Source organism: Plecotus auritus (assembly GCF_963455305.1).
Source record: "Plecotus auritus genome assembly, chromosome: X".
NCBI classification, from domain to species: Eukaryota; Metazoa; Chordata; class Mammalia; order Chiroptera; family Vespertilionidae; genus Plecotus; species Plecotus auritus.
Window position 1 is genome coordinate 47,949,072 of NC_137784.1, and position 22,357 is coordinate 47,971,428.

The window sequence follows — 22,357 nt, forward strand, 5'->3', positions numbered from 1 at the left end:
CCTCAGGTTTTTAATTCACTTGATTTTTAGGTTCGCTTGTTGATGGATATGTATTTGTTGTTCATAATTTTTATCTTTACTTTTTTCTTCTTCCTCTTCTTTAAGAATACCTTTCAGCATTTCATATAATACTGGTTTGGTGGTGATGAACTCCTTCAGCTTTTTCTTATCTGTGAAGCTCTTTATCTGCCCTTCAGTTCTGAATGATAGCTTTGCTGGGTAGAGTAATCTTGGTTGTAGGTTCTTGCTATTCATCACATTGAAAATTTCTTGCCACTCCCGTCTGGCCTGCATAGTTTCTGTTGAGAAGTCAGCTGACAGTCGTATGGGTGCTCCCTTGTAGGTAATTAACTGTTTTTCTCTTGCTGCTTTTAATATTCTCTCTTTGTCTTTTGCTCTTGGCATTTTAATTATGATGTGTCTTGGTGTGGTCCTCTTTGGATTCCTTTTGTTTGGGGTTCTGTGGGCTTCCTGGACTTGTAAGTCTATTTCTTTCACCAGGTGGGGGAAGTTTTCGGTCATTATTTCTTCAAATAGGTTTTCAGTATCTTGCTCTCTCTCTTCTTCTGGCACCCCCATAATTCTGATGTTGGTACGCTTGAAGTTGTCCCAGAGTCTTCTTACATTATCTTCAACTTTTTGGATTTTTTTTTTTGCTTTTTGCTTTTTCGGTTGAGTGTTTTTTGCTTCTTTGTATTTCACTTCTTTGACTTGATTCTTGTGTTCCTCTATTCTGTTTCTGGGTCTCTGTATAATATTTTTTATTTCAGTCAGTGTATGTTTAATTTCTAGTTGGTCCTTTTTCATATCTTCGAGGGTCTCGTTATATTTATCGGCCTTTTCTAGGATATTCTTAAAAAGTCTTATAACGGTGGTTTTGAATTCTATATCCAGTCGTTTGTTTTCCTCCATTTCTTTCGTTTGTGATCTGATTCTTTGACCCCGCATTTTTACTGATTCCCTGAGTTGGTAAGGTAGATATTTGTGCTAGGTTTCCAATATGGCCCAGTGGGTCTGCTTCCCCAGTTAACCTGAGGTGGACACTCTTGGTGCACCCCTTTGTGGACTGTGTGTACAGCCTTGTTGTAATTAAGTCTTTATTGTTGTTGGTATCACTGGGAAGAATTGACCTCCAGGCCAGTTGGCTGTAAGGATCAGCTGTGTCTATGCTGGGAGAAGTTCGGTGCTGGAGACAGCCTTATAGGATTAGACTTGCCAAATTGCAATAGCCTCTGTGCTCAGCTTGGATGGGGTGGAGCCTCAGTCTTGGCTTCTTGTCAGCCCCGCCCCTGCGCGCACGTGCGCTTTCAGTCCTCCGCCTTCCCCGGCTCACGAGTCTCCGCGAGAGTCCCGACTCCCCCCACAAGAGCGTGGGTCCCCAGGGGCTCGCCTTGAACTGGGGTTCACTGCAGTCAGAACTGGGGCTCAGTGCAGTCAGAATCCTCTGACTCCCCTCCACTAGGGAAAGCCTGTGGCAACCCCCGCAGCCTTTGTGCGTACGCGCGTGCGCACTTTCAGTCCTCCGCCTTCCCCGGCTCCCGAGTCTCCGCCCGAGAGTCCAGACTCCCCCCACAAGAGCGTGGGTCCCCAGGGGCTCGCCTGGAACTGGGGTTCAGTGCAGTCAGAACTGGGGTTCAGTGCGGTCGGAGGCTTTCTTCCCCCTTCCGCCAGAGAAAGTCAGCCAGGCTCTCAGCCGCCCTTCCTCTCTGCGCGCACAAAGCCCCTTTGCCGTACCTCCAATAATCTGTGAGCTTTTCTCCTTCCTTCTAGTTGTAGAATTTTCACTCAGCCTGCTTTCCTGTGGTTCTGGATGGTGTCCGTTCTGTCTTTTAGTTGTAGTTTTGAAATTGTTGTGCTAGGCAGCAGTTTAGGTGTTTACCTATGCCGCCATCTTGGTTTCTCCTGGTTTATCATTTTTAATCATGTCATGCATTTGCTCCAATTTTTAAATATATACTCTTTTTAAAATTTCTTTTTTTATATTACAAAGAAACTAGCTTAAGGAGAGATTTTGAGCTTTCGGTTTTTATCCTCACTTAAGCCATATTTTTGTGTGTATAATGTATAGTGTATGGGTGGACTTTTCCTATTCTACTTAGCGTATATCAAGTGCCCTGTATTCCTAAATTATGGACTAAAGGGTAAAGGGCGTCAAATATATGGTGAAGGAAGAAGATTTGACTTTGGGCATTGGGCACACAGAGCAATATATAATATATAGATGGTATGTCATAGAAATGTATACTTGAAACCTATATATTAACTAATGTCACCCCAATAAATTTAATTTTAAAAATGCTTTGAAATTTAAGTAGGCCTAAGAGTTGCTGATTTTGTACATTTTTTTATTTTGTACATTTTGAACTGTATTCCAGAGTAATAGACTTTTCTCTGCTTTAAATTGGAACAGTTAATAACATCTAAAATACCTTTTTTTTCTTCTTCTGCCAATTGCATATTAAGGTACCCTTACCGTTGGAGATCTAGTAATGGTGAATGGACTGCTTTTTCAGCTTTCATTACCCCTGAACTTTCTGGGAACTGTATATAGAGAAACTAGACAAGCACTCATAGATATGAATACCTTGTTTACATTACTCAAGGTAGACACCCGAATTAAAGTAAGTAATTTATTTCGTACCTTTTAAAAAGCATATGAGCTTTGTCCCATTAATAGGATTATTCTAGGGGAATATTCTTACATGACCATGTTAGGAAACCAATTTTGTTTTTGCAGAAATGGAGATTATCATGTCTATTAGGAAGTCGTTACGGTTTTTTCTTCTATCTTTAGAAACCTTACAGTGTTGACAAAGAATATTATGCCTAGAAGCTAAATATTGTTAACTGGAATTATTTGTACTTACACTTGACTTATTTTTTATAATAATGATATACGATATGCAATTGCCTCTTCTTACATCCTCGACTTCCTTACTCCCCTATCCAGCATCCCTTTACCTCCCTCCCAAAATACTGAAAAATTAAAGCATCCAGGATGTTTTGCCTTAGCATTGAAAAGTGAAAAGAAAGTTTTTAAAAGCAGCTTGAAAGTGGTCTAACTGTACTTATAAACTACCTTCTTCCCATTATTTTCCTTTTTATCTCTGTGAATTAGAAAATTATCTGCATAGTTGTACTCTAGGAAGTATGTAAAGTGGCTTTTTTTTTTTTGTCTCTTCTCTGCTAGGACAAAGTGATGGCATCTCCCCTTCAGATCACACCACAGACAGCTACGGTGGCCTTTGATAATGTGCATTTTGAATACATAGAGGGGCAGAAAGTTCTTAGTGGAATATCTTTTGAAGTCCCTGCAGGAAAGAAAGTGGCCATTGTAGGAGGTAGTGGGTCAGGGTGGGTAATTTAGTTTTTTATAAAATTCTGCATCATTAATGATTTTTAATGTAATACTTTTTCTTTATCAAAATAGAATGAATACTGTTTTTTAAAACAGGGGTTCCCTAATGTCATTAGGAGCTAAATAACTTTTCCTTATATCCAATTTCAGGAAATCCACAATAGTGAGGCTGTTGTTTCGATTCTATGAGCCTCAAAAGGGTAACATTTACCTTGCTGGTCAAAATATACAAGATGTGAGTCTGGAGAGCCTTCGGAGAGCAGTGGGGGTAGTGCCTCAGGTATTTAAATGAAAGAAGAAAACTACTTGGGGGAAGATTTACTGGGTTGGTGGCTCTTTTACCAGAATAATTTGAATCCAAGGAGTCAATATGTTCTAATTAGGAAACATTAAGCCCTGTAGGTCAAATTCTGTTACCAAAAAGACTGAAAAAAAGTGAATGGAATGTCTGCACGATGGAAACATTTTTTTTTAAGCCTTAGAAAGACAGAGTAATATAGAGGAAAGAGCCAACACTGGTATTAAATAGAACCTGATTCTAACTCCCGTTCTAACCCTTATAAATTCTGTGGTTTTGGCCTCAGTTTCCTCATCTGTAAAACAAGATACTATTTCTCTTATAGGATAGAATTATTATAGATAAGAGATAATATGTGTAAAGCACCAAGCACAATGTTCATTATGCAATTGTTCAGTAAGTGAAAACTATTATTGTAATTTTGAATAGTTTTAGATATAGTAAATTTATAAAAATTACAAAGTAGTTTGGCTGCCAACGTCAAGTTTGTATCCATGATCACCACTGTCCCTTCAGTACCAAGCACAGTTCCTGACCCATAGTAAGCATTTAACAATATTTGCTGAATGACTTTGGAGTGAAGGGGTGGAGGGGTGGAAGGGACAAGTAAAGCCAGAGTAAGAGTCTAGAATACAAGAAGGAGATAGTTTTTATAGGATGTGAGTTTTTCTTATGCTGAAAGCCAATAGAGAGACCTGGGAATAAGTTGCAGCCTAGAATCAGAATCAGATTCCCTGGGAGAACTGTAGAAAAGGGATCAGACAGGGATGTGTAACTTGTAAAAGGTCCCCAAGTGATCTGACACATTCCATTCTGCTTTGTCCTCCCTTTCACTGAGAATCCCAAATGTTAGTGTGTATGAATCACCTAGGGAGATTATTGAAATGCCAGCACTCTCTCTCACACACCTTGGTTCTCATTTAGGATTGCAATATGGCGCCGAGAAACCTATGTTTTTTAATATACCACCTAGGTGATTCTGATACAGATATTCATAAACTATATGTTGGAAAACACTGACCTAAACTGTATATCAAATAAACTGAATTATGGGCTCTTCCTACTTAGGGCTCATTGTTCTCATCCATATAACTATGTATAACTAGATTCCAGCCATTCTCTTGAAAAATAAAACATTTTATTCATTAAGGATTAATATATGTGGTCAATAAAGGAAAGAGGAGATGTTCATCCTCATTGGAGGCCTTAGCAATATAAATTAAATCAACCATGGAATGCCATTTTTTACTAAACAACCAGATTGTCAAGGATTTTAAAATTCATGGCATTCAGCTTGGTCAGGGCTGTGAATTAAATGGCCAGTCTCTTGTTTTGCTGGTGAAAGTATACAGCTTTCCTGATGAGCAAATTGGCAATACATATCAAGAGCCTGAAAAATACTCACACCCTTTATTCCAATAATTCTGCCCCTAGGAAGTTTTAGTAAGGAAATGAACAAATGCGAACAGATTTTTATATGCAAAGATACTCATTACAGCAGTATTTATAATAGCAGAAGTTAGAAACAATATAAATATCTAATAATAAGTATATGGTTAAATTATCATAGTATCAAATGTCATACAGCCATTTGTAAATACCAAGTTTTTAAATAATATTGAGTGTTGCCAAAATACTCAGATACAAAGTTTGTTGAAAAAGAGGATACCAAAACAAAACATAAAATCCCCAATTTTTAAATATTAAATGAATATATGTCAGTAGAGAAAAAAGATAGGAGAAACATTTTGGATAATAGTAGTTATTACTGGATTATAGATTATTTAATTCATTTTTATTTTACCTTATTTTTTGTATTTTCAAAGTTTCCAGTTAGCATTTGTTTGTCAACTTTTTTTCTGAATATAAAGTATTTAAAAATAAGTATTTTCTCTTTATAGAACTTTAAGCTCATTTGGTTTAATTTCCAACTTAATAAAATAATATTTTATATTAGTAGTAGGAATATAAATGGTTAAAATATTATTTAAATAATATCTAAAATTCTGATTATGATGTTAAAGAAGTTTTAATTGAGTATCCTTGTTAATTTGAACTAATGGAGTCATTTTATTTCATCTCACTAACTATTGCCTTCCAATCATTTGGAGTCTTAAAGAGAAGTAGGAGATGGATGCTCTAATTAAATTAGGTATAGTTTGCTATGTCAGAATAAATTGTAATAACAAATGAATGTTTGCAGTGAACTTTCATATTTTTTTTGTTTTCTTTGTTTTAAGTTCAATTTAAAAGCTTTGAGAAACATATGTTTTTGTAAAGACATATTCTACCTCACTATTAATTTGGGAAAAGCTAATTTAAACCAAAAGCACATTTTACTCCTAAAGTAGTATCAAGTAAAACTTATTAATATCCAGGATTGCTGAGCATATGGAGACTTGGCACCCTCATACACTATTGGTTGGAATGTATACTTGTCAGCATTTTAAGACTGTCGGGCAATACTATCAATGGATAAACATATGATTACCTTTCAACTCAGTCTACTTATAGGAATCCTTCTTACAGAAAGAAATACATGGGTGCACAAAGTCATATATATAAGGATATTTCAACATTCTTTGTAGTAACAATTTAGAAACTACATTAATGTCCATCAATAGAGGAATGGATAAATAAACTATGATGTACCCTTAGTATTACACAACTGTTAAAAAGAATGAAGTAGGTTTCTATTACTGATATATAAAATCTCCAGGATGTGTTAAGTGAAAAAAAAATTTGCAAAATAATACATATAATATGTCACCATTTGTGTTGAAAAAAAAGTGTATGTTTAGGCCTATAAATGGATTGAAAAAAATCAGCAATAATACACAGCAAATTGTTAATGGTGATTATCTCTGGGAAGGGAAATGGAATTGCAGGGATGTGGGGGGGTGATTTGGGGGGTTATCATGTTTTACTCTTTATGCCTTTATGTCTTTACTGTTATTTTAATAATCTTTATGATGAACATAAGTGTGTGTGTGTGTGTCTGTGTGTCTGTGTGTGTCTGCTCCAGGATGCTGTCCTCTTCCATAATACCATTTACTACAACCTGTTATATGGAAACATCAGTGCTTCACCTGAGGATGTGTATGCAGTGGCAAAATTAGCTGGACTCCATGATGCAATTCTTCGAATGCCACATGGATATGACACCCAAGTCGGGGAACGAGGACTCAAGCTTTCAGGTAATCAGAGTTTAGATCTTCGCCCGCCCCCCCCCCCCCCCCCCCCGCCCACACACACACACACACAGACCACCACCACACTTGGATATTCCCTTCAAACTTTAATTTATCATAGCCATTTTCTAGAAAATACAGTAGTAGTATTCAAACTTAGTGCTTATCCAAGTGCTTTAGACAAGGTCCCCAAGCCTCCTATCCATCACTGTAAACAATCTAATAGAAGTAAGTGTTCTCAAATCAGACAAGTCTTTTTTTTCTTTTGCAGCTGCAAACACGTTAAGTGCTTAATAGTAAGTTATGGATATATGCTCAAATCAGTATTAACTTGTTACCCATATTCTTAATATTAAAGGAAAGCCAGGATCATTATTCTCCTTGGAAAGTAGTTAGAGTAGAAAGAAGTAATTTGGTAGTTACTAGTGTATCTCATCATAATTTCCTCGATTATTATGTAATGTTTTGAATACTTTAGACTTCCTTGTACAGGATATACTTAACTGTTATACTTTTTTTGTAAATTACTTTTCAATTACAGTTGACATGCAATATATATATATTCGTTTCATATGTATAACATAGTGGTTAGACTTTCATATATCTTATGAAATAATCACCTCGATAAGTCTAGTACCCAGGTGACACCATATGTTCCTTACAGCAATCTTCATTTACATGTCCTTGTTGATTCAATGGTCAAGTAAATTTGGGGCTTCTACATTTCTATTTAAGTGTTTAATTATGATATTGATAAGGTTTAATAATGAATTATCCTAAAATGACTGAATTTTTGGAGGGTCCATAAATATGTTTCTTAACCCCAAATTATTTGAATTCCAGAGTACAATAATATCTAATGCCTGCAAGTATTAATGTAACTCATATACTGAATCCTTTACATTTATTCTTTATTCTAATTTAGTTTAAGGAGGAAATTTATAGATTAGGGATAGGAGTAAGGCAAAAGGGGAATAAAGAATAGTATGCATGAATTTTAATATATCCCCATTTCTCTTTGTTACAAACTGGCTTCATTTGTTCACAACATTGATTAGGGAGCGAGGGAAGGAGGAGGTGGGGAGGTGGGGGGAACCACATTGAGGCAGCGCGCGGGTGGCAAGGGAAAGAGGAGGGGAGGCAGGTAGGCGAGGAACCTGATCGGCCCTGATCACTGGCCAGGCCTAGGGACCCTACCCATGCACGAATTCGTGCACCGGGCTTCTAGTATATACATAATATATAGATACAGATGCATATATCTATAAACATATCCTATAAAAATAAGAGGGTAATATGCAAATCAATCGAACAGTGGAATGACTGGTCACTATGATGTGCACTGACCACCAGGGGGCAGACGCTCAATGCAGGAGCTGTCCCCTGGTGGTCAATGTGCTCCCACAGGGGGTGCGCTGCTCAGCCACAAGCTGGGCTGACAGTTGATGAGTGCAGTGGCGGTGGCGGAGCCTCTCCTGCCTGTGCAGCAGCGCTAAGGATGTCCAACTGCCAACTTAGGCCCGCTCCCCGAGGGCTCCTGGACTGCAAAAGGGCACAGGCCGGGCTGAGGACTCCCCTCTCCCCGAGTGCACGAATGTCATGCACTGGGCCTCTAGTATATACATGATGTACAGATACAGATGCATATATCTATAAACCTGTGTACCAGGTATACTGGTTAATAATGCGGATTTTTTTCAATAGATGTAGTTACACATATGTTGACACATATGCAATTTGATATGTATGCTATTTTGTTGTATTGACAACAAGCTTCAAAACTTCATATGTCAAATTTGCTGAAGGTGTTAACATCATAGATATTTTTACACTTCAAAAATGTCAAATTTCGTGCCAAAAAAAGCATTTGCGGGAAGTTATAATTCATTATTTTGAAGAAAAGTGCTGCTGAATACTTCAGAAAGCTTATGGTGAACATGTTCCATCTCAAGATACTTGTGAATGCTGGTTTAAATGCTTTAAAAGTGATGATTTCGATGTGAAAGATAAAGAACGTCCAGGTCAACCGAAAAAGTTTGAAGACCAACAATTATAAGCATTATTGGATGAAGATGTGTGTCAAACTCAGTAACAACTTGCAGAAAGATTAAACGTTGCTCAGCAAACAATTTCCGATTGTTTACAAGCAATGGGAAATATTTTAAAGGAAGGAAAATGGGTGCTACATCAACTGAAGGAAAGACAAATGGAAAATTGAAAAGTCATCAGTAAAATGTTGCTTAGTGGCATGAAAGAAAGTCTTTTTTGCATCGAATTGTGACTGGCGATGAAAAGTGGATTTATTTTGAGAATCCCAAACGCACAAAAGCATGGATTGATCCAGGTCAGCCATCAACATCGACTGCAAGGCCAAATCGCTTTGGAAAGAAGACAATGCTCTGCGTTTGGTGGGATCATGAAGATGTGGTGTATTATGAACTTCTAAAACCGGGTGAAACCGTTAATACTGATCGCTACCGACAACAAATAATCAATTTGAACCATGCTTTGATTGTGAAACAACCAGAATGTTCCAGAAGACACAGCAAAGTAATTTTGCTTCATGATGACGCATCATCACACACTTCAAAATCAGTTAAAGACACATTAAAAGATCTTGCCTGGGAAGTATTAACCCCCGCTATATTCAGCAGACCTTGCTCCTTCAGATTACCACTTGTTCCAATTGATGGCACACACACTTTCTGAGCAGCACTTCAAAACATATGAAGAAGTGGAAAATTGGGTCTCTGAATGGTTTGCCTCAAAACAAGAAAAGTTCTTTTGGGACGGTATCCACAAATTACCTGAAAGATGGGAAAATGTGTAGCTAGTGATAGACATTACTTTGAATAAAGCACTTTTGATGTTTCCCTTGAAATTATCATATTTTCTTTGATTATAAAATCCTCATTATTAACCGGTATACCTGTACTACCTGCAATCTACTATGCTAAATGATTTGAGAGTTCAAAAGATGAAGCATAAGCCAATCTTCTCAAGGAATTTACAGTCTATTAGAAAGTTTTGATCTAGGTTTAGAAAATGTTAAAGATTATTTTCACATTTAGTTGGTTTGTAATAGTTATTTGGTCATTAATTAATAGTATAAGGTGCCTGTATTATTCCAGTTCACTTTTATACTTTACCATTGCTTTCAATAGGAGTAATTTCCAATTAACTAGCTCACCCTCAGATTATTTGTCCATTTGGCTGACTCTGGAAATTCCCAATTTGTCACATAATATGGGCTACCTTCCTCAACTTATGACTTTGACTCAGATGACTATGCCACATTGCATTTTCCAATCATTTGTTTCCCCTCTCAGCATACCTTTGAGAGTAGGAATCGCTAAAGAAACGTTATTTTTACCTCATACCCATCGCCTTACAACCAGACATCTCAAAAGGAGCAATGTATTGATTGGCATCTATGCTCAATTCTGGTAGAGATAAACAAATGCTCTTCTTCAAGTTCCAAAATTATATTCAATAAAATTGGATCTGGGTTGGTTTCGATTTGAAATTTGGGAGGCACATCAAAAACTTTGGTTGGTGAATACACAATGCAATATACAGATGATGTATTAAAGAATTGTACACTTGAAACCTGTATAATTTTATTAACCAATGTCACCCCAATGAATTTAATTAAAAATCTCAAATTAAAAAAATGACAAAATGAATCCTTCCTCTGAGTGTCTGCTTCTTTTAGGAGCTTTCTGTTGCTGAGTTACAAGGGAGATCAGCAGATAGTTCTGTCATGGTGTCTGCTTTGTTAGGGACATTTTGATCTTATAAAATGGGGAAGAGTGTGGATAGTATGAATATAAACTTAGGCATTAATATTAGATATTAATATTAATAAAAGTCCTTTTATAGGTTGAAGAAAATAAATTGCAGAACAAATATACTTGGTGTACCAGAAAATAAAAAGGTGGAATTTGTTTCCTGAAGAGCTTACTGAAGCTGAAAAATATTTTTTCAGATATTAATAAATTAATAGATAACAGACAAGAAAAGAAGCCAAAAGGGGCATATTAAGTAAAGCACCACCTTTTATACAGCTATACCTCAGAGATATTTTGGGTTTGGCTCCAGAGTACTGCAATAAAATGAAATATCACAATAAAGTACCTCACAAATTTTTTGGTTTTCCAGTGCATATAAAAGTTAAGATTACATTATACTATAGTCAATTAAGTATATAACAAAATATGTCTTAAAAATAATATATATAAATTTAAAAATATTTTATTGCTAAAAAATTCTAATGACCATTTGAGCCTTCAGCGAGTCATAATTTTGGCTGGTTGGAGGAAATTTTTAAAAATTGTTGATATTATTACAGATGTTCTCTATGGTCTCCCCCTTTGTCCACTGCTATCCAGACCTTGCCCTCCTCACCCTCTGGACCTCACCACATTGTTGTCTGTGTCCATGGTCAGTGCATATATGTTCTTTGCCCATTCTCTTCACCTTCTGTCATCCCATCTGCACCACCCACCTCCCCTCTCATCTGTCAGTTTATACCATGTATCCATGTCTCTGGTTCTATTTTGTTTGTCAGTTTATTTTGTTCATTAGATTCCACATATAAGTGAGATCATATGATATTTGTCTTTTTCTCTGACTGGCTTATTACACTTAGCATAATAATCTCCAGGTTCCTCCATGCTATCTCAAAGGGAAAGATATCGTTTGATGAGACAGCTGCATAGTATTTCATTGTGTAAATATTCCACAGCTTTTTTTATCCATTCTTCTACTGATGGGCACTTGGGCTGTTTCCAGATCTTGGCTATTTTAAATATTGCTGCAATGATAGGGGTGCATATATTATTTCTGATTGGTGTTTCAGAATTCTTAGGATATCTTCCCAGAAGTGGGATTACTGGGTCATAAGGTAGTTCCACTTTCAATTTTTTGAGGAAACTCCATAAACTTTTCCTCAGTGGCTACACCATTCTGCATTCCCCACCAATAGTACACTAGGGTTCCCTTTTCTACACATCCTCCTCAGCACTTGCTGTTTGTTGATTTCTTGATGGTAGCCATTCTGACAGGTGTGAGGTGATATGTCTTTGTGGTTTAATTTGCATCTCTCTAATGTTTAAGGACAGTGAGCATTTTTTTCATTTGTAGGTCCTCTGGAGAAGTGTCTATTCAGATCCTATGCTCATTTCTTAATTGGATTTGTGTGTCTTCCTGGTGTTGAGTTGTATGAGTTCTATATATTTTGGAAATTAACCCCTTATCAGACATATCATTGGCAAATATGTTCTCCCATACAGTGCGTTTTCTTTTCATTTTGTTGATGGTTTCTTTTGCAGTGCAGAAGCTTTTTATTTTGATATAGTCCCATTTGTTTATTTTCTCCTTAGTTTCCTTTGTGTTAGAAGATGTATCTGTAAACATCTTGCTACGAGAGATGTCTGAGATTTTGCTGCCTATATTTTCTTATAGGATTTTTATTGTTTCACAACTGACATTGAAGTCTTTTATCCACTTTGAGTTTATTCTTGTGTATAGTGTAAGTTAGTGGTCTACTGTCATTTTTTTGCATGTAACTTTCCAATTTTCCCAGCACCATTTATTTATTTGTTTTGTTTTGTTTTGTTTTGTTTTTAATAAATCTTTATTGTTCAGATTATTACAGGTGTTCCTCTTTTTTCCCCCCAATAGCTCCCCTCCACCTGATTCCCCACCCCACCCCATGCCCTTACCCTCTGCCACTGTCTTCATCCATAGGTGTAAGATTTTTGTGCAATCTCTTCCCGCACCCCTCACACCCCCTCCCCCCTGAGAATTGTCAGTCCACTCCCTTTCTATGTCCCTAATACTATTATATTCACCAGTCCATTCTGTTCTTCAGATTGTTTATTCACTTGATTTTTAGATTCACTTGGTGGTAGGTATGTATTTGATGTCATTTTGTTGTTCATAATTTTTATCTTTACCTTTTTCTTCTTCTTCCTCTTCTTAAAGAATACCCTTCAGCATTTCATGTAATCCTGGTTTGGTGGTGATGAACTCCTTTAGCTTTTTCTTGTCTGTGAAGCTCTTTATCTTACCTTCAACTCTGAATGATAGCTTTGCTGGGTAGAGTAATCTTGGTTGTAGGTTCTTGCTGTTCATCACTTTGAAGATTTCTTGCCACTCCCTTCTGGCCTGCATAGTTTCTGCCGAGAAATCAGCTGACAGTTGTATGGGTACTCCCTTGTAGGTAACCAACTGTTTTTCTCTTACTGCTTTCAAGATTCTCTCTTTGTCTTTTGCCCTTGGCATTTTAATTATGATGTGTCTTGGTGTGGTCCTCTTTGGATTCCTCTTGTATGGGGTTCTGTGTGCTTCCTGAACTTGTAAGTCTATTTCTTTCACCAGGTAGGGAAAGTTTTCTGTCATTATTTCTTCTACTAGGTTTTCAATATTTTGCTCTCTGTCTTCTTCTGGCACCCCAAAAATTCGGATGTTGGTATGCTTAAAGTTGTCCCAGAGGCTCCTTACACTATCTTCATATTTTTGGATTCTTTTTTCTTTTTGTTTTTCTGGTTGGTTGTTTTTTGTTTCCTCATATTTCAGATCTTTGGTTTGATTCTTGGGGTACGTTGATCTACAGTTGAGTTTCTGTATATTCTTTATTTCAGACAGTGTATGCTTAATTTCTGACTGGTCCTTTTCCATTTTTTTTTGGCATTTTCATTAAGATCCTTGAAGGTCTCACTAAGTTCCTCAGCGGTTTTTATTTTTTTATTTTTTTTAATTTTTTTTAATATATTTTATTGATTTTTTACAGAGAGGAAGAGAGAGGGATAGAGAGTTAGAAACATCGATGAGAGAGAGACATCGATCAGCTGCCTCCTGCACGCCCCCTACTGGGGATGTGCCCGCAACCCAGGTACATGCCCTTGACCGGAATCGAACCCGGGACCCTTCAGTCCGCAGGCCGACGCTCTATCCACTGAGCCAAACTGGTTAGGGCTCCTCAGCGGTTTTTAGAAGATTCTTGAGTAACCTTATAAATGTGGTTCTGAACTCTATGTCGTCCAGTAGTTTGCTTTCCTCCATTTCTTTCATTCGTGACATGTTTCTTTGTCTTGGCATTTTGCTGCTTTCTTGTGCTGATGGAGTGGCTTTGTGTGGTAGGTGACCTATAGGGGCCAGTAGGTCAGCCTCCCCAATCACCTGAGGTGGACGCTCTTGGTACACCCCTTTGTGGGCTGAGTGCAAAGTCTTGGTGTAGTTAAGCCTTGATTGCTGTTGGTATTACTGGGAGGAATTGACCTCCAGGCCAGTTGGCTGTGAGGACCTGCTGTGTCTATAATGGAAGAACTGCTGCGCTGGAGACACGCTTAGGGGGCAGGACTTGTTTCACTGGGGCTTTGGTGCTCACTGAGTCTGCCTCTTGAATATGTCACTTATGGATGTGAGGAGTTGAAATCTGCTGTGTTACACTGACCACTAGGTACACTGGCTTCTGGATCTCTAATGGGGTGCAGGTCAGCTACTTTCTGAGGCTACCCAGCAGGCACTCCAGCGAAAACTACAGTTTTCTCCTCTTTGCTTGGAGTTTGGAGGTTTTGGAGCTGTCTGACCCGGGCTGCAAGTTTGCTAGGTTAAGCTGCGATAAGCAGGTCATTCATATGCTAAAGCTGCTGCTTGGAGCTTGGGTGGTTTTGTAGATTGTGCGGGGCGGGATCTCAGGGTGTGACTAGGCTAGGGTGTGGCAAACAGCGATGGCTGCCAGTTAGCCAGCTCTGTGTCTCCGACTGCGTCCCCGCATCCCCGCGTCCCACGCCCCAGCACAGTAAACAATTATTCCTGAGCGCAGCCCTGCAAGCAAGCCACCCTCACTTTCCGACCCCATGGCAGACAGTCCAGCTTCTCCCCGTAGGAGTTTGGGTCCCCTGAGTCTCCCTAGAAACTGGAGTTTGGAGTAATTGGGAGCTTGTCTCCCTTCGGGTTAAAAAAAGCAGCGCTCCCAGTCGCCCTTCGCCAGCCCGATTCGCGCGCCCCCGTACCTCAGCTTTTCAGCGGTTGTGCACCTCTCAATGCTGTTTTCTCTTTCCTTCCAGTTGTAGTACTTCCACTCAGTCAGCTTTCCCATGGTTCTGGGTGATAGACATTTTGTCTTTTAGTTGTAGTTTTGAAATTGTTGTGCGAGGCAACAGTTTAGGTGTTTACCTACGCCGCCATCTTGGATCCTCCTAGGCTGTCCTTCTGTGTCAGATCAAAATGGGTTGCTTTTTAGAGATCCCCTCTGTTAGCAGCTCTGAGGACCCCTTTCCACATTCACGGATCACGCCAGCCCCAACAGCCACGGATTTTTCTACATGCAGACTTTCCCCGGGCCTCCAGCTCCCGCAGTGCGCGCATTTCTCTGTCCTGCCGGAACCAGAGACCTCACCTTATCCCAGGCAAAATCTGACCTTTCCATGGTGGAGTGTAGAGCTCCTCTGAATCCGCGTTTTTGTGCTAATTGGGGACTGGTGCTCTGGGTTTCGCAACTGTTTGGTGGGTGCCACAGTTGTAGATTTTCAGGCTTCCAATAACATCCACTTTCCCCTTCAAGATGGCCTGGTCTCCGCATCCGAGCCAGTGGCTCCGGGAGGGAACCCAGTAGCAGTGGGGGCTGCCTGGTCAGGGGAGCCCCATCCAGCAGTCCCCCACTTTCTCCTGGAGTATAGCTGTCCCTTAACTCGCCACAAACACTCCCCGTGTGACCCTCAGCTGTTCTTTCTATCTGCTCTGGGACAAGGCACAGACATGTCCGTCTATTCCGCCTCCATTTTTCCCCCCTGTATCAGACTCTTTTGATTATAATGGCCTTGTAGTATAGTTTGATATTCAGTATTGTGATACCTCCAACTTTGCTCTTCTTTGTCAAGATTGCTGTGGCAATTTGGGATCTTTTTTTTATTCCATATACATTTTTGGATTGTTTTTTCTAGATATGTGAAATATGCTGTTGATATTTTAATTGCATTCAATCTATAGATTGCTTTGGATAGTAAGGATATTTTAATGTTAATTCTTTCTATACAGGAACAGGGTCTATGCTTCTACTTATTTGTATCTTCCTCAATTTCTTTGTAGTGTCCTATAATTTTTTTGTTGTAATAGTAAATGGAATTTTTTTTCTCAGTTTCTCTTTCTGGGAGTTCATTATTGGTATATAAAAATGCCAATGATTTTGTATCCTGCTGTCTTGCCAAATTCATTTATTATTGCTAGTTATTTGGAGGAGTCTTTAGGGTTTTTAATATACAGTATCATGTCATCTGTGAATAATGACAGTTTTTTCCTCCTTTCGAATCTGGATGTCTTTTATTCTTCTTTTCTGATTGCCGTGGCTAGAACTTCCAGTTCCATCCTATCTAATAAAGAGGGAATATGCTAATTGACCATCACACCACAAGATGGCGGTGCCCAGTCCCCTCAGACCTGCCTCATCCAGCCTCACTCCCCAAGGCCCCTCAGCCCTGCCTCATCCAGCCAGAGTCCCCCCAGTCCCCTCAGCCCCGCCTCATCTAGTCCCCGCAGCATCCAGCCTCATCCAGCCTTAGTCCCCTCAGTCCCGCAGGGGAAGGCACTTGGGGGTGATCAGGCCAGCAGGGGAGGACAGTTGGGGATGATCATGCCAGCAGGGGAGCAGTTAGGGGGCTATCAGGCTGGCAGGCAGAGTGGTTATGGGCAATCAGGCAAGCAGGCGAGTGGTTAGGAGCCAGCAGTCCCAGATTGTGAGAGGGATCAGGCCTAAACCAGCAGTCGGATATCCCCCAAGGAGTCTCAGATTGGAGACAGTGCAGGCTGGGCTGAGTGACACCCCCCCACACACACAAATTTTGTGCACTAGGCCTCTAGTGTTGAATAAGAGTGGTGTAAGTTTTCCCCTGTGATTTTAAGGGAAACACTTTTAGCTTTTGACCATTGAATATGATATCGGCTTTAGGTTTGTCATAAATGGCCTTTATTATGTGGTGGTATGAACCCTCTATTCCCACTTTGCAGAGAGTTTTTATCATAAATGGGTGCTGGGTTTCATTGAGTGCTTTTTTCTGTTTCTATTGATATGATCATGTGACTTATCTTTTTTTGTTTATGTGATGTATCACATTGATTGATTTGCGAATATTGTAACAGCCTTGCATCACCAGAATAAGTCCCATTTGGTCATGGTGTATGATCTTTTTAATGTACTGCTGGATGTGATTTCCTAATATTTTATTAAGGGTTTTTACATCTATATTTATCAGAGATACTGGACTATGATTTTCTTTCTTTTTTAAAAATATATTTTTATTGATTTCAGAGAGGGAGAGAGAGATAGAAACATCAATGATGAGAGAGAATCAGTGATCAGTTGCCTCCTGCATGCCCCACACCAGGTATTGAGACTGCAACCCCTGCATGTGCCCTGACCGGGAATCGAACCGTGACCTCCTGGTTCATAGGTGGATGCTCAACCACTTAGCCATGTCAGCTGGGCTCTTTGTAGTGTCTTTATCTGATTTCAGAATTAGAATAATGCCAGCATTGTAAAAAGAGCTTGCTCGTCTTCCCGCCTTTTGGATTTTTTTTGTAATAGTTTGCGGAGGATAGGTATTAGTTCTTTCAATGTTTGATAAAACTCCCCTGTGAAGCCATCTGGTCCAGGACTTTTGTTTGCTTGCAGTTTTTTTTTTGTTTGTTTGTTTTGTTTGTTTGTTTTTGTTTTTTTTTGGAGTGGGGGTTGTTTTTTGTTTGTTTTGTTTCTTGTTTTTATTACTGCCTCGATTTCATTAGTTGCTTTTGGTTCTGCATCTTCCTGATTTCAGTTTTGGAAGATCATATGTTTCTAGGAATTTGTCCCTTTCACCTAGGTTGTCCAATTTGTCAGCATATAGTTGTTCATAATATTTTCTTGCAATCCTTTGTATTTCTGTGATGTCAGTTGTAATAGCGCCTCTTTCATTTCTGATTTTACTTATGTGGGTTCTCTATCTTTCATTCTTGATTAATCTGGTTGGATTATTGGGCCAAATGAGAGTAGTTTTGGTTTCAGATCCTTGATTTTCATTTCTTTTCAGAGAACCAGCTCTTGGTTTTGTTGATATTTTTATTTTAATCTCTATGTCATTTATTTCTGCTCAGATTTTTAGTATTTCCTTCCCACTACTTACAGTGGGCTTTTTCCTTCTGTTCTTTTTATAATTCTTTTATTTGTAGGATTAGATTTTGTACTTGAGGTCTTTCTTGCTTCTCAAGTTAGGCCTGTAATGCTTTGACCTTTACTCTCAAGACTTCTTTCCCTGTGTCCCTTAGATTTTTGGGATGTGTGTTCATTTTCATTTGTTTCTGGGTAATTGTTTTTCTTCCTTAATCTCATTGGTAACTTATTCATTGTTTAATAACATGCTATTTAGCCTCCGTTTGTTTTAATTTTTTTGAGGTTTTTTTTGTGTGTGGCTAATTTCTAGTTTCATGCTGTTGCAGTCGGAGAACATACTGGATGTGATTTAAATGTTCTTTTGTGTCCTAACATGTAGTCTGTCTTTGAGAATGTCCCATGTGCACTTGAGAAGAATGTATATTCTGCTGCTTTGTTCTGTAATTAAACATTCTATAAATATCAATTAAATCCATTTGACCTAGTGTGTCATTTAAGGTTGCTGTTTCCTGGTTAATAATATTTTATGAAAGATCTATCCATAGAAGATAGTGGCATGTTAAAGTCCCCTACTATGACTCTATTGCTGTCCATCTGTCCCTTTAAGTCCACCAAGAGCTTTTTTATTTACATGTTTCTATTTTGGATACATAGAGGTTTATCAGGGTTATATCCTCTTGTTGGACCCATCCTTTTAGTATTATGAAGTGACCTTCTTTGTGTTTTACTTGGTCTTTCTTTGGAAGTCTATTTTGTCAGATATAAGTATTGCTACCCCAGCTTTTTTGTTTGTTTTCATTTAAATGGAATGGTTTTCTTTCCTTCACTTTAAGCCTTTGTAAATCTTTATTTCTGAGGTGGTTTTCTTGTAGACAAGATATACTAGTATATGGGTCGAGATTTCGTATCCATTCAACTACTCTATATCTTTGTATTGGAGCCTTTAATCCATTTACATGTTTCCCTTTTTCTTATTTATTTTTTAAAAATCTTTATTTTTGAAAGTATTACATATATCTCCTTTTTTCGCCCATTGACCCCTTCTAGCCCACCCCCGCACCCCACCCCAGGCCATCTCTACCCTATTGTCTGTGTCCATGGGTTATGCATATATGCACACAAGTTCTTTGGTTAATCACCTCCCACCCACCCACCCTCCCCTGGCTTCCCTCTGAGATTCCACACACTGATCCATGCTTCCATGTCTCTGGATCTACTCCATTCATCAGTTTATTTTGTTAATTAGATTCCACATATGAGTGAGATCATGTGATACTTGTCTTTCTCTGACTGACTTATTTCACTTAGCATAATACTCTCCAGGTCCCTCCATGCTGTCTCAGAAGTAGGAGATTCTTCCTTTTTACTGCTGCATTGTATTCCATGGTATAAATGTACCACAGCTTTTTTATCCACTCATCTACTGATGGGCACTTGGGCTGTTTCCAGATCTTAGCTATTATAAATTGTGCTGCTATGAACATAGGGGTGCATACCTTCTTTCTGATTGGTATTTTGGGTTTCTTAGGATATATTTCTAGAAGTTGGATTATTGGGCCAAATGAGAGTTCCATTTTTAATTTTTTGCAGAAGTTCCATACTGTTTTTCATAATGGCTGCATCAGTCTGCATTTCCACCAGGAGTGTACTAGGGTTCCCTTTTCTCCACATCCTTGCCAGCACTTGTCATTTGTTGATTTGTTGATGGCTAGTCATTCTGTCATTTTAAAATGCATCTCTCTGATAGTCAGTGACTTTGAGCATTTTTTCATATGCCTCTTGGCCATCTATATGTCCACTTTGGAGAAATGTCTATCTAGGTCCTGGGCTGACATATTTGGCAATGACACATCTGATAAAGGGTAAATATCCAAAACATATAAGGAACTCATAGCAACTTAACAAAAGGAAGAAAAACAATCCAGTTTAAAAATTGGCGGAGAACCTAAATTGACATTTACATTTAATGTTATTGGTAGGTACTTAATGCCATTTTTCTCTTTATGCTTATGTTCCTCTTTTTCTTCTTCTTAAAGCAATCCCTTTAACATTTCTAGCAATGCTGTTTTGTTGGTACTAAACTTCTTTAGCTTTTATTTTTCTGGTCTGGGAAGCTTTTTATTTAACCTTCAATTTTAAATAATAGCCTTGCTCAATAGAGTAGTTTTGGTTTCAGATCCTTGATTTTCATTACTTTGAATACTTCATGCCATTCCCTCTAACCTTTGGTGTTTCTATTCAGAAATCAGCAGACAGCCTTATGGGAACTGCCTTATAGATAATTCACTGTCTCTCTCTTGCTGACTTTAAGATTCTATGTTTGGCCCGGCCGGCATGGCTCTGTGGTTGAAAATCGACCTATGAACCAGGAGGTTACAGCTCATTTTCCAGTCAAGGCACATGCCTGGATGGCAGGCTCTATCCCTAGTGTGGGGCATGCAAGAGACGGCTGATCAATGATTCTCTCTCACCATTTATGTTTCTATCTATCTTTCCCTCTCCCTTCCTTGTTGCAATCAATTAAAATATATTTTAAAAAAGATTCTCTCTTTGATCTCTTTAACCTTGACCATTATTATTATGATATGTCTTGGTATGAGCCTCTTTGGGTTTTTCTTGATTGTGACTCTCTGTGTTTCCTTAACTTGTATGACTTTTTCCTTCACCAGTTTAGGGGAGTTTTTTGTCATTATTTCTTCAAATAGGTTCTCTATCCCTTTCTTGCTATCTACTTCTCTTTGTACCCCTATGATGCAGATGTTGTTGTTTCATGTTGTTCCAAAGTTCCCTTAAACTATTCTCATTCTTTTTAATTATTTTTTTTAATGCTCTGATTGGGTGATATTTTTTCTACTTTGTCTTCAAAATTGTTATTTGGTCCTCTCTTCGTGGAGCCTACTGTTTTTATTCCTTCCAACGTGTTCTTCATATCAACTATGGTATTCTTCATTTCCATTTGATTATTTTTCATGGTTTTTATATCCTTTTTTTTCTGCTGTCGAGCATCCTTATAACCATTACTTTGAGCTCTGTTTCTGATAAATTGCTTGCCTCCAACTCATTTAGCTCTTTTTCTGAAGATTACTCTTATTCTTTCATTTGGGTCCTGTTCCTTTGTTTTCCCATTTGGCTGTCTCCTTATGTTTGTTTCTTTGTATTAGATCAGCTATGACTCCCAGTCTTGGTGGGGTGGCCACTGGTAGAGGATCTTGCCTCGATGTTAATGGCTGCTGACTGCTCAGGGTTGGTTATTGCTGAAGGTTGGAGTGGCTCTGGCAATTTCTTAAAACAAGATAATGAAGTGTGTCTCATCAATTGACTCTTTCACAAAACCATTTCTCTGTGGCATGTGATGCTGTTTGATAGCATTTTACCCACAGATCTTCTTTGAAATCGGAGTCAGTCCTCTTAAACCCTGCTGCTGCTTTATGAACTAAGTTTATAAAATATTCTAAATCCTTTGTCATCACTTCAACAATCTTCACAGCATCTTCACCAGCTGTAGATTCTATCTCAAGAAACCACTTTCTGTGCTTATCCATAAGAAGTAACTCCCTACCCATTACAGGTTTATTTTGAGATTGCAGAAATTCAGTCACATCTTCAGGCTCCACTTATAATTCTAGTTCTTTTACTATTTCCACCACATCTGCAGACTTCTTCTACTGAAGTCTTGAACCCCTCAGAGTCATCCATGAGGTTTGGAATCTGCTTCTTCCAACCTCCTGTTAATGTTGATATTTTGACCTCTTCCCATGAATCATGAATGTTCTTAATGGAATCTAGAATGGTGAATGTTGGAAATTAAACCCTTATCGGAGATAACATTGGCAAATATGTTCTCCCATGCAGTGGGCTTTCTTGTTGTCTTGTTGATGGTTTCTTTTGCTGTGCAGAAGCTTTTTATTTTGATGTAGTCCCATTTGTTTATTTTCTCTAGTTTCCATTGCCCTAGGAGCTGTATTGGTAAATATATTGCTACAGCAGATGTTTGTTATTTTGCTGCCTATGGCTTCTTCTAAGATTTTTATGGTTTCCCATCTTACGTTTAAGTCCTTTATCCACTTGGAGTTTATTTTTATGTATGGTGTAAGTTGGTGGTCTAGTTTCATTTTTTTGCAAGTATCTGCCCAGTTTTCCCAACACCATTTATTGTAGACACTATCTTGTCTCCATTGTATGCTCTTGCCTCCTTTGTCAAATATTAATTGAGCATACTGGCTTGTGTTGATTTCTGGGTTCTCTGTTCTGTTCCACTGGTCTATATGTCTGTTCTTGTGCCAGCACCAGGCAGTTTTGAGAACAGTGGCTTTGTAGTATATCTTGATATCTGGTATTGTGATCCCTCCAACATTGTTCTT

At 38.5% G+C, this 22,357-nt stretch overlaps 1 protein-coding gene across 1 annotated transcript in view; it reads left to right on the forward strand.

Annotated features, from left to right (window-relative positions):
• ABCB7 (ATP binding cassette subfamily B member 7) overlaps positions 1 to 22,357 on the forward strand; it is a 192,424-nt gene that overhangs the window by 141,164 nt on the left and 28,903 nt on the right. The window contains exons 9-12 of the mRNA XM_080652628.1: positions 2,464 to 2,621; positions 3,191 to 3,354; positions 3,509 to 3,638; positions 6,682 to 6,853. Coding sequence (XP_080508754.1) covers positions 2,464 to 2,621; positions 3,191 to 3,354; positions 3,509 to 3,638; positions 6,682 to 6,853 — 624 coding nt within the window. The remainder of the gene's footprint in view (positions 1 to 2,463; positions 2,622 to 3,190; positions 3,355 to 3,508; positions 3,639 to 6,681; positions 6,854 to 22,357) is intronic.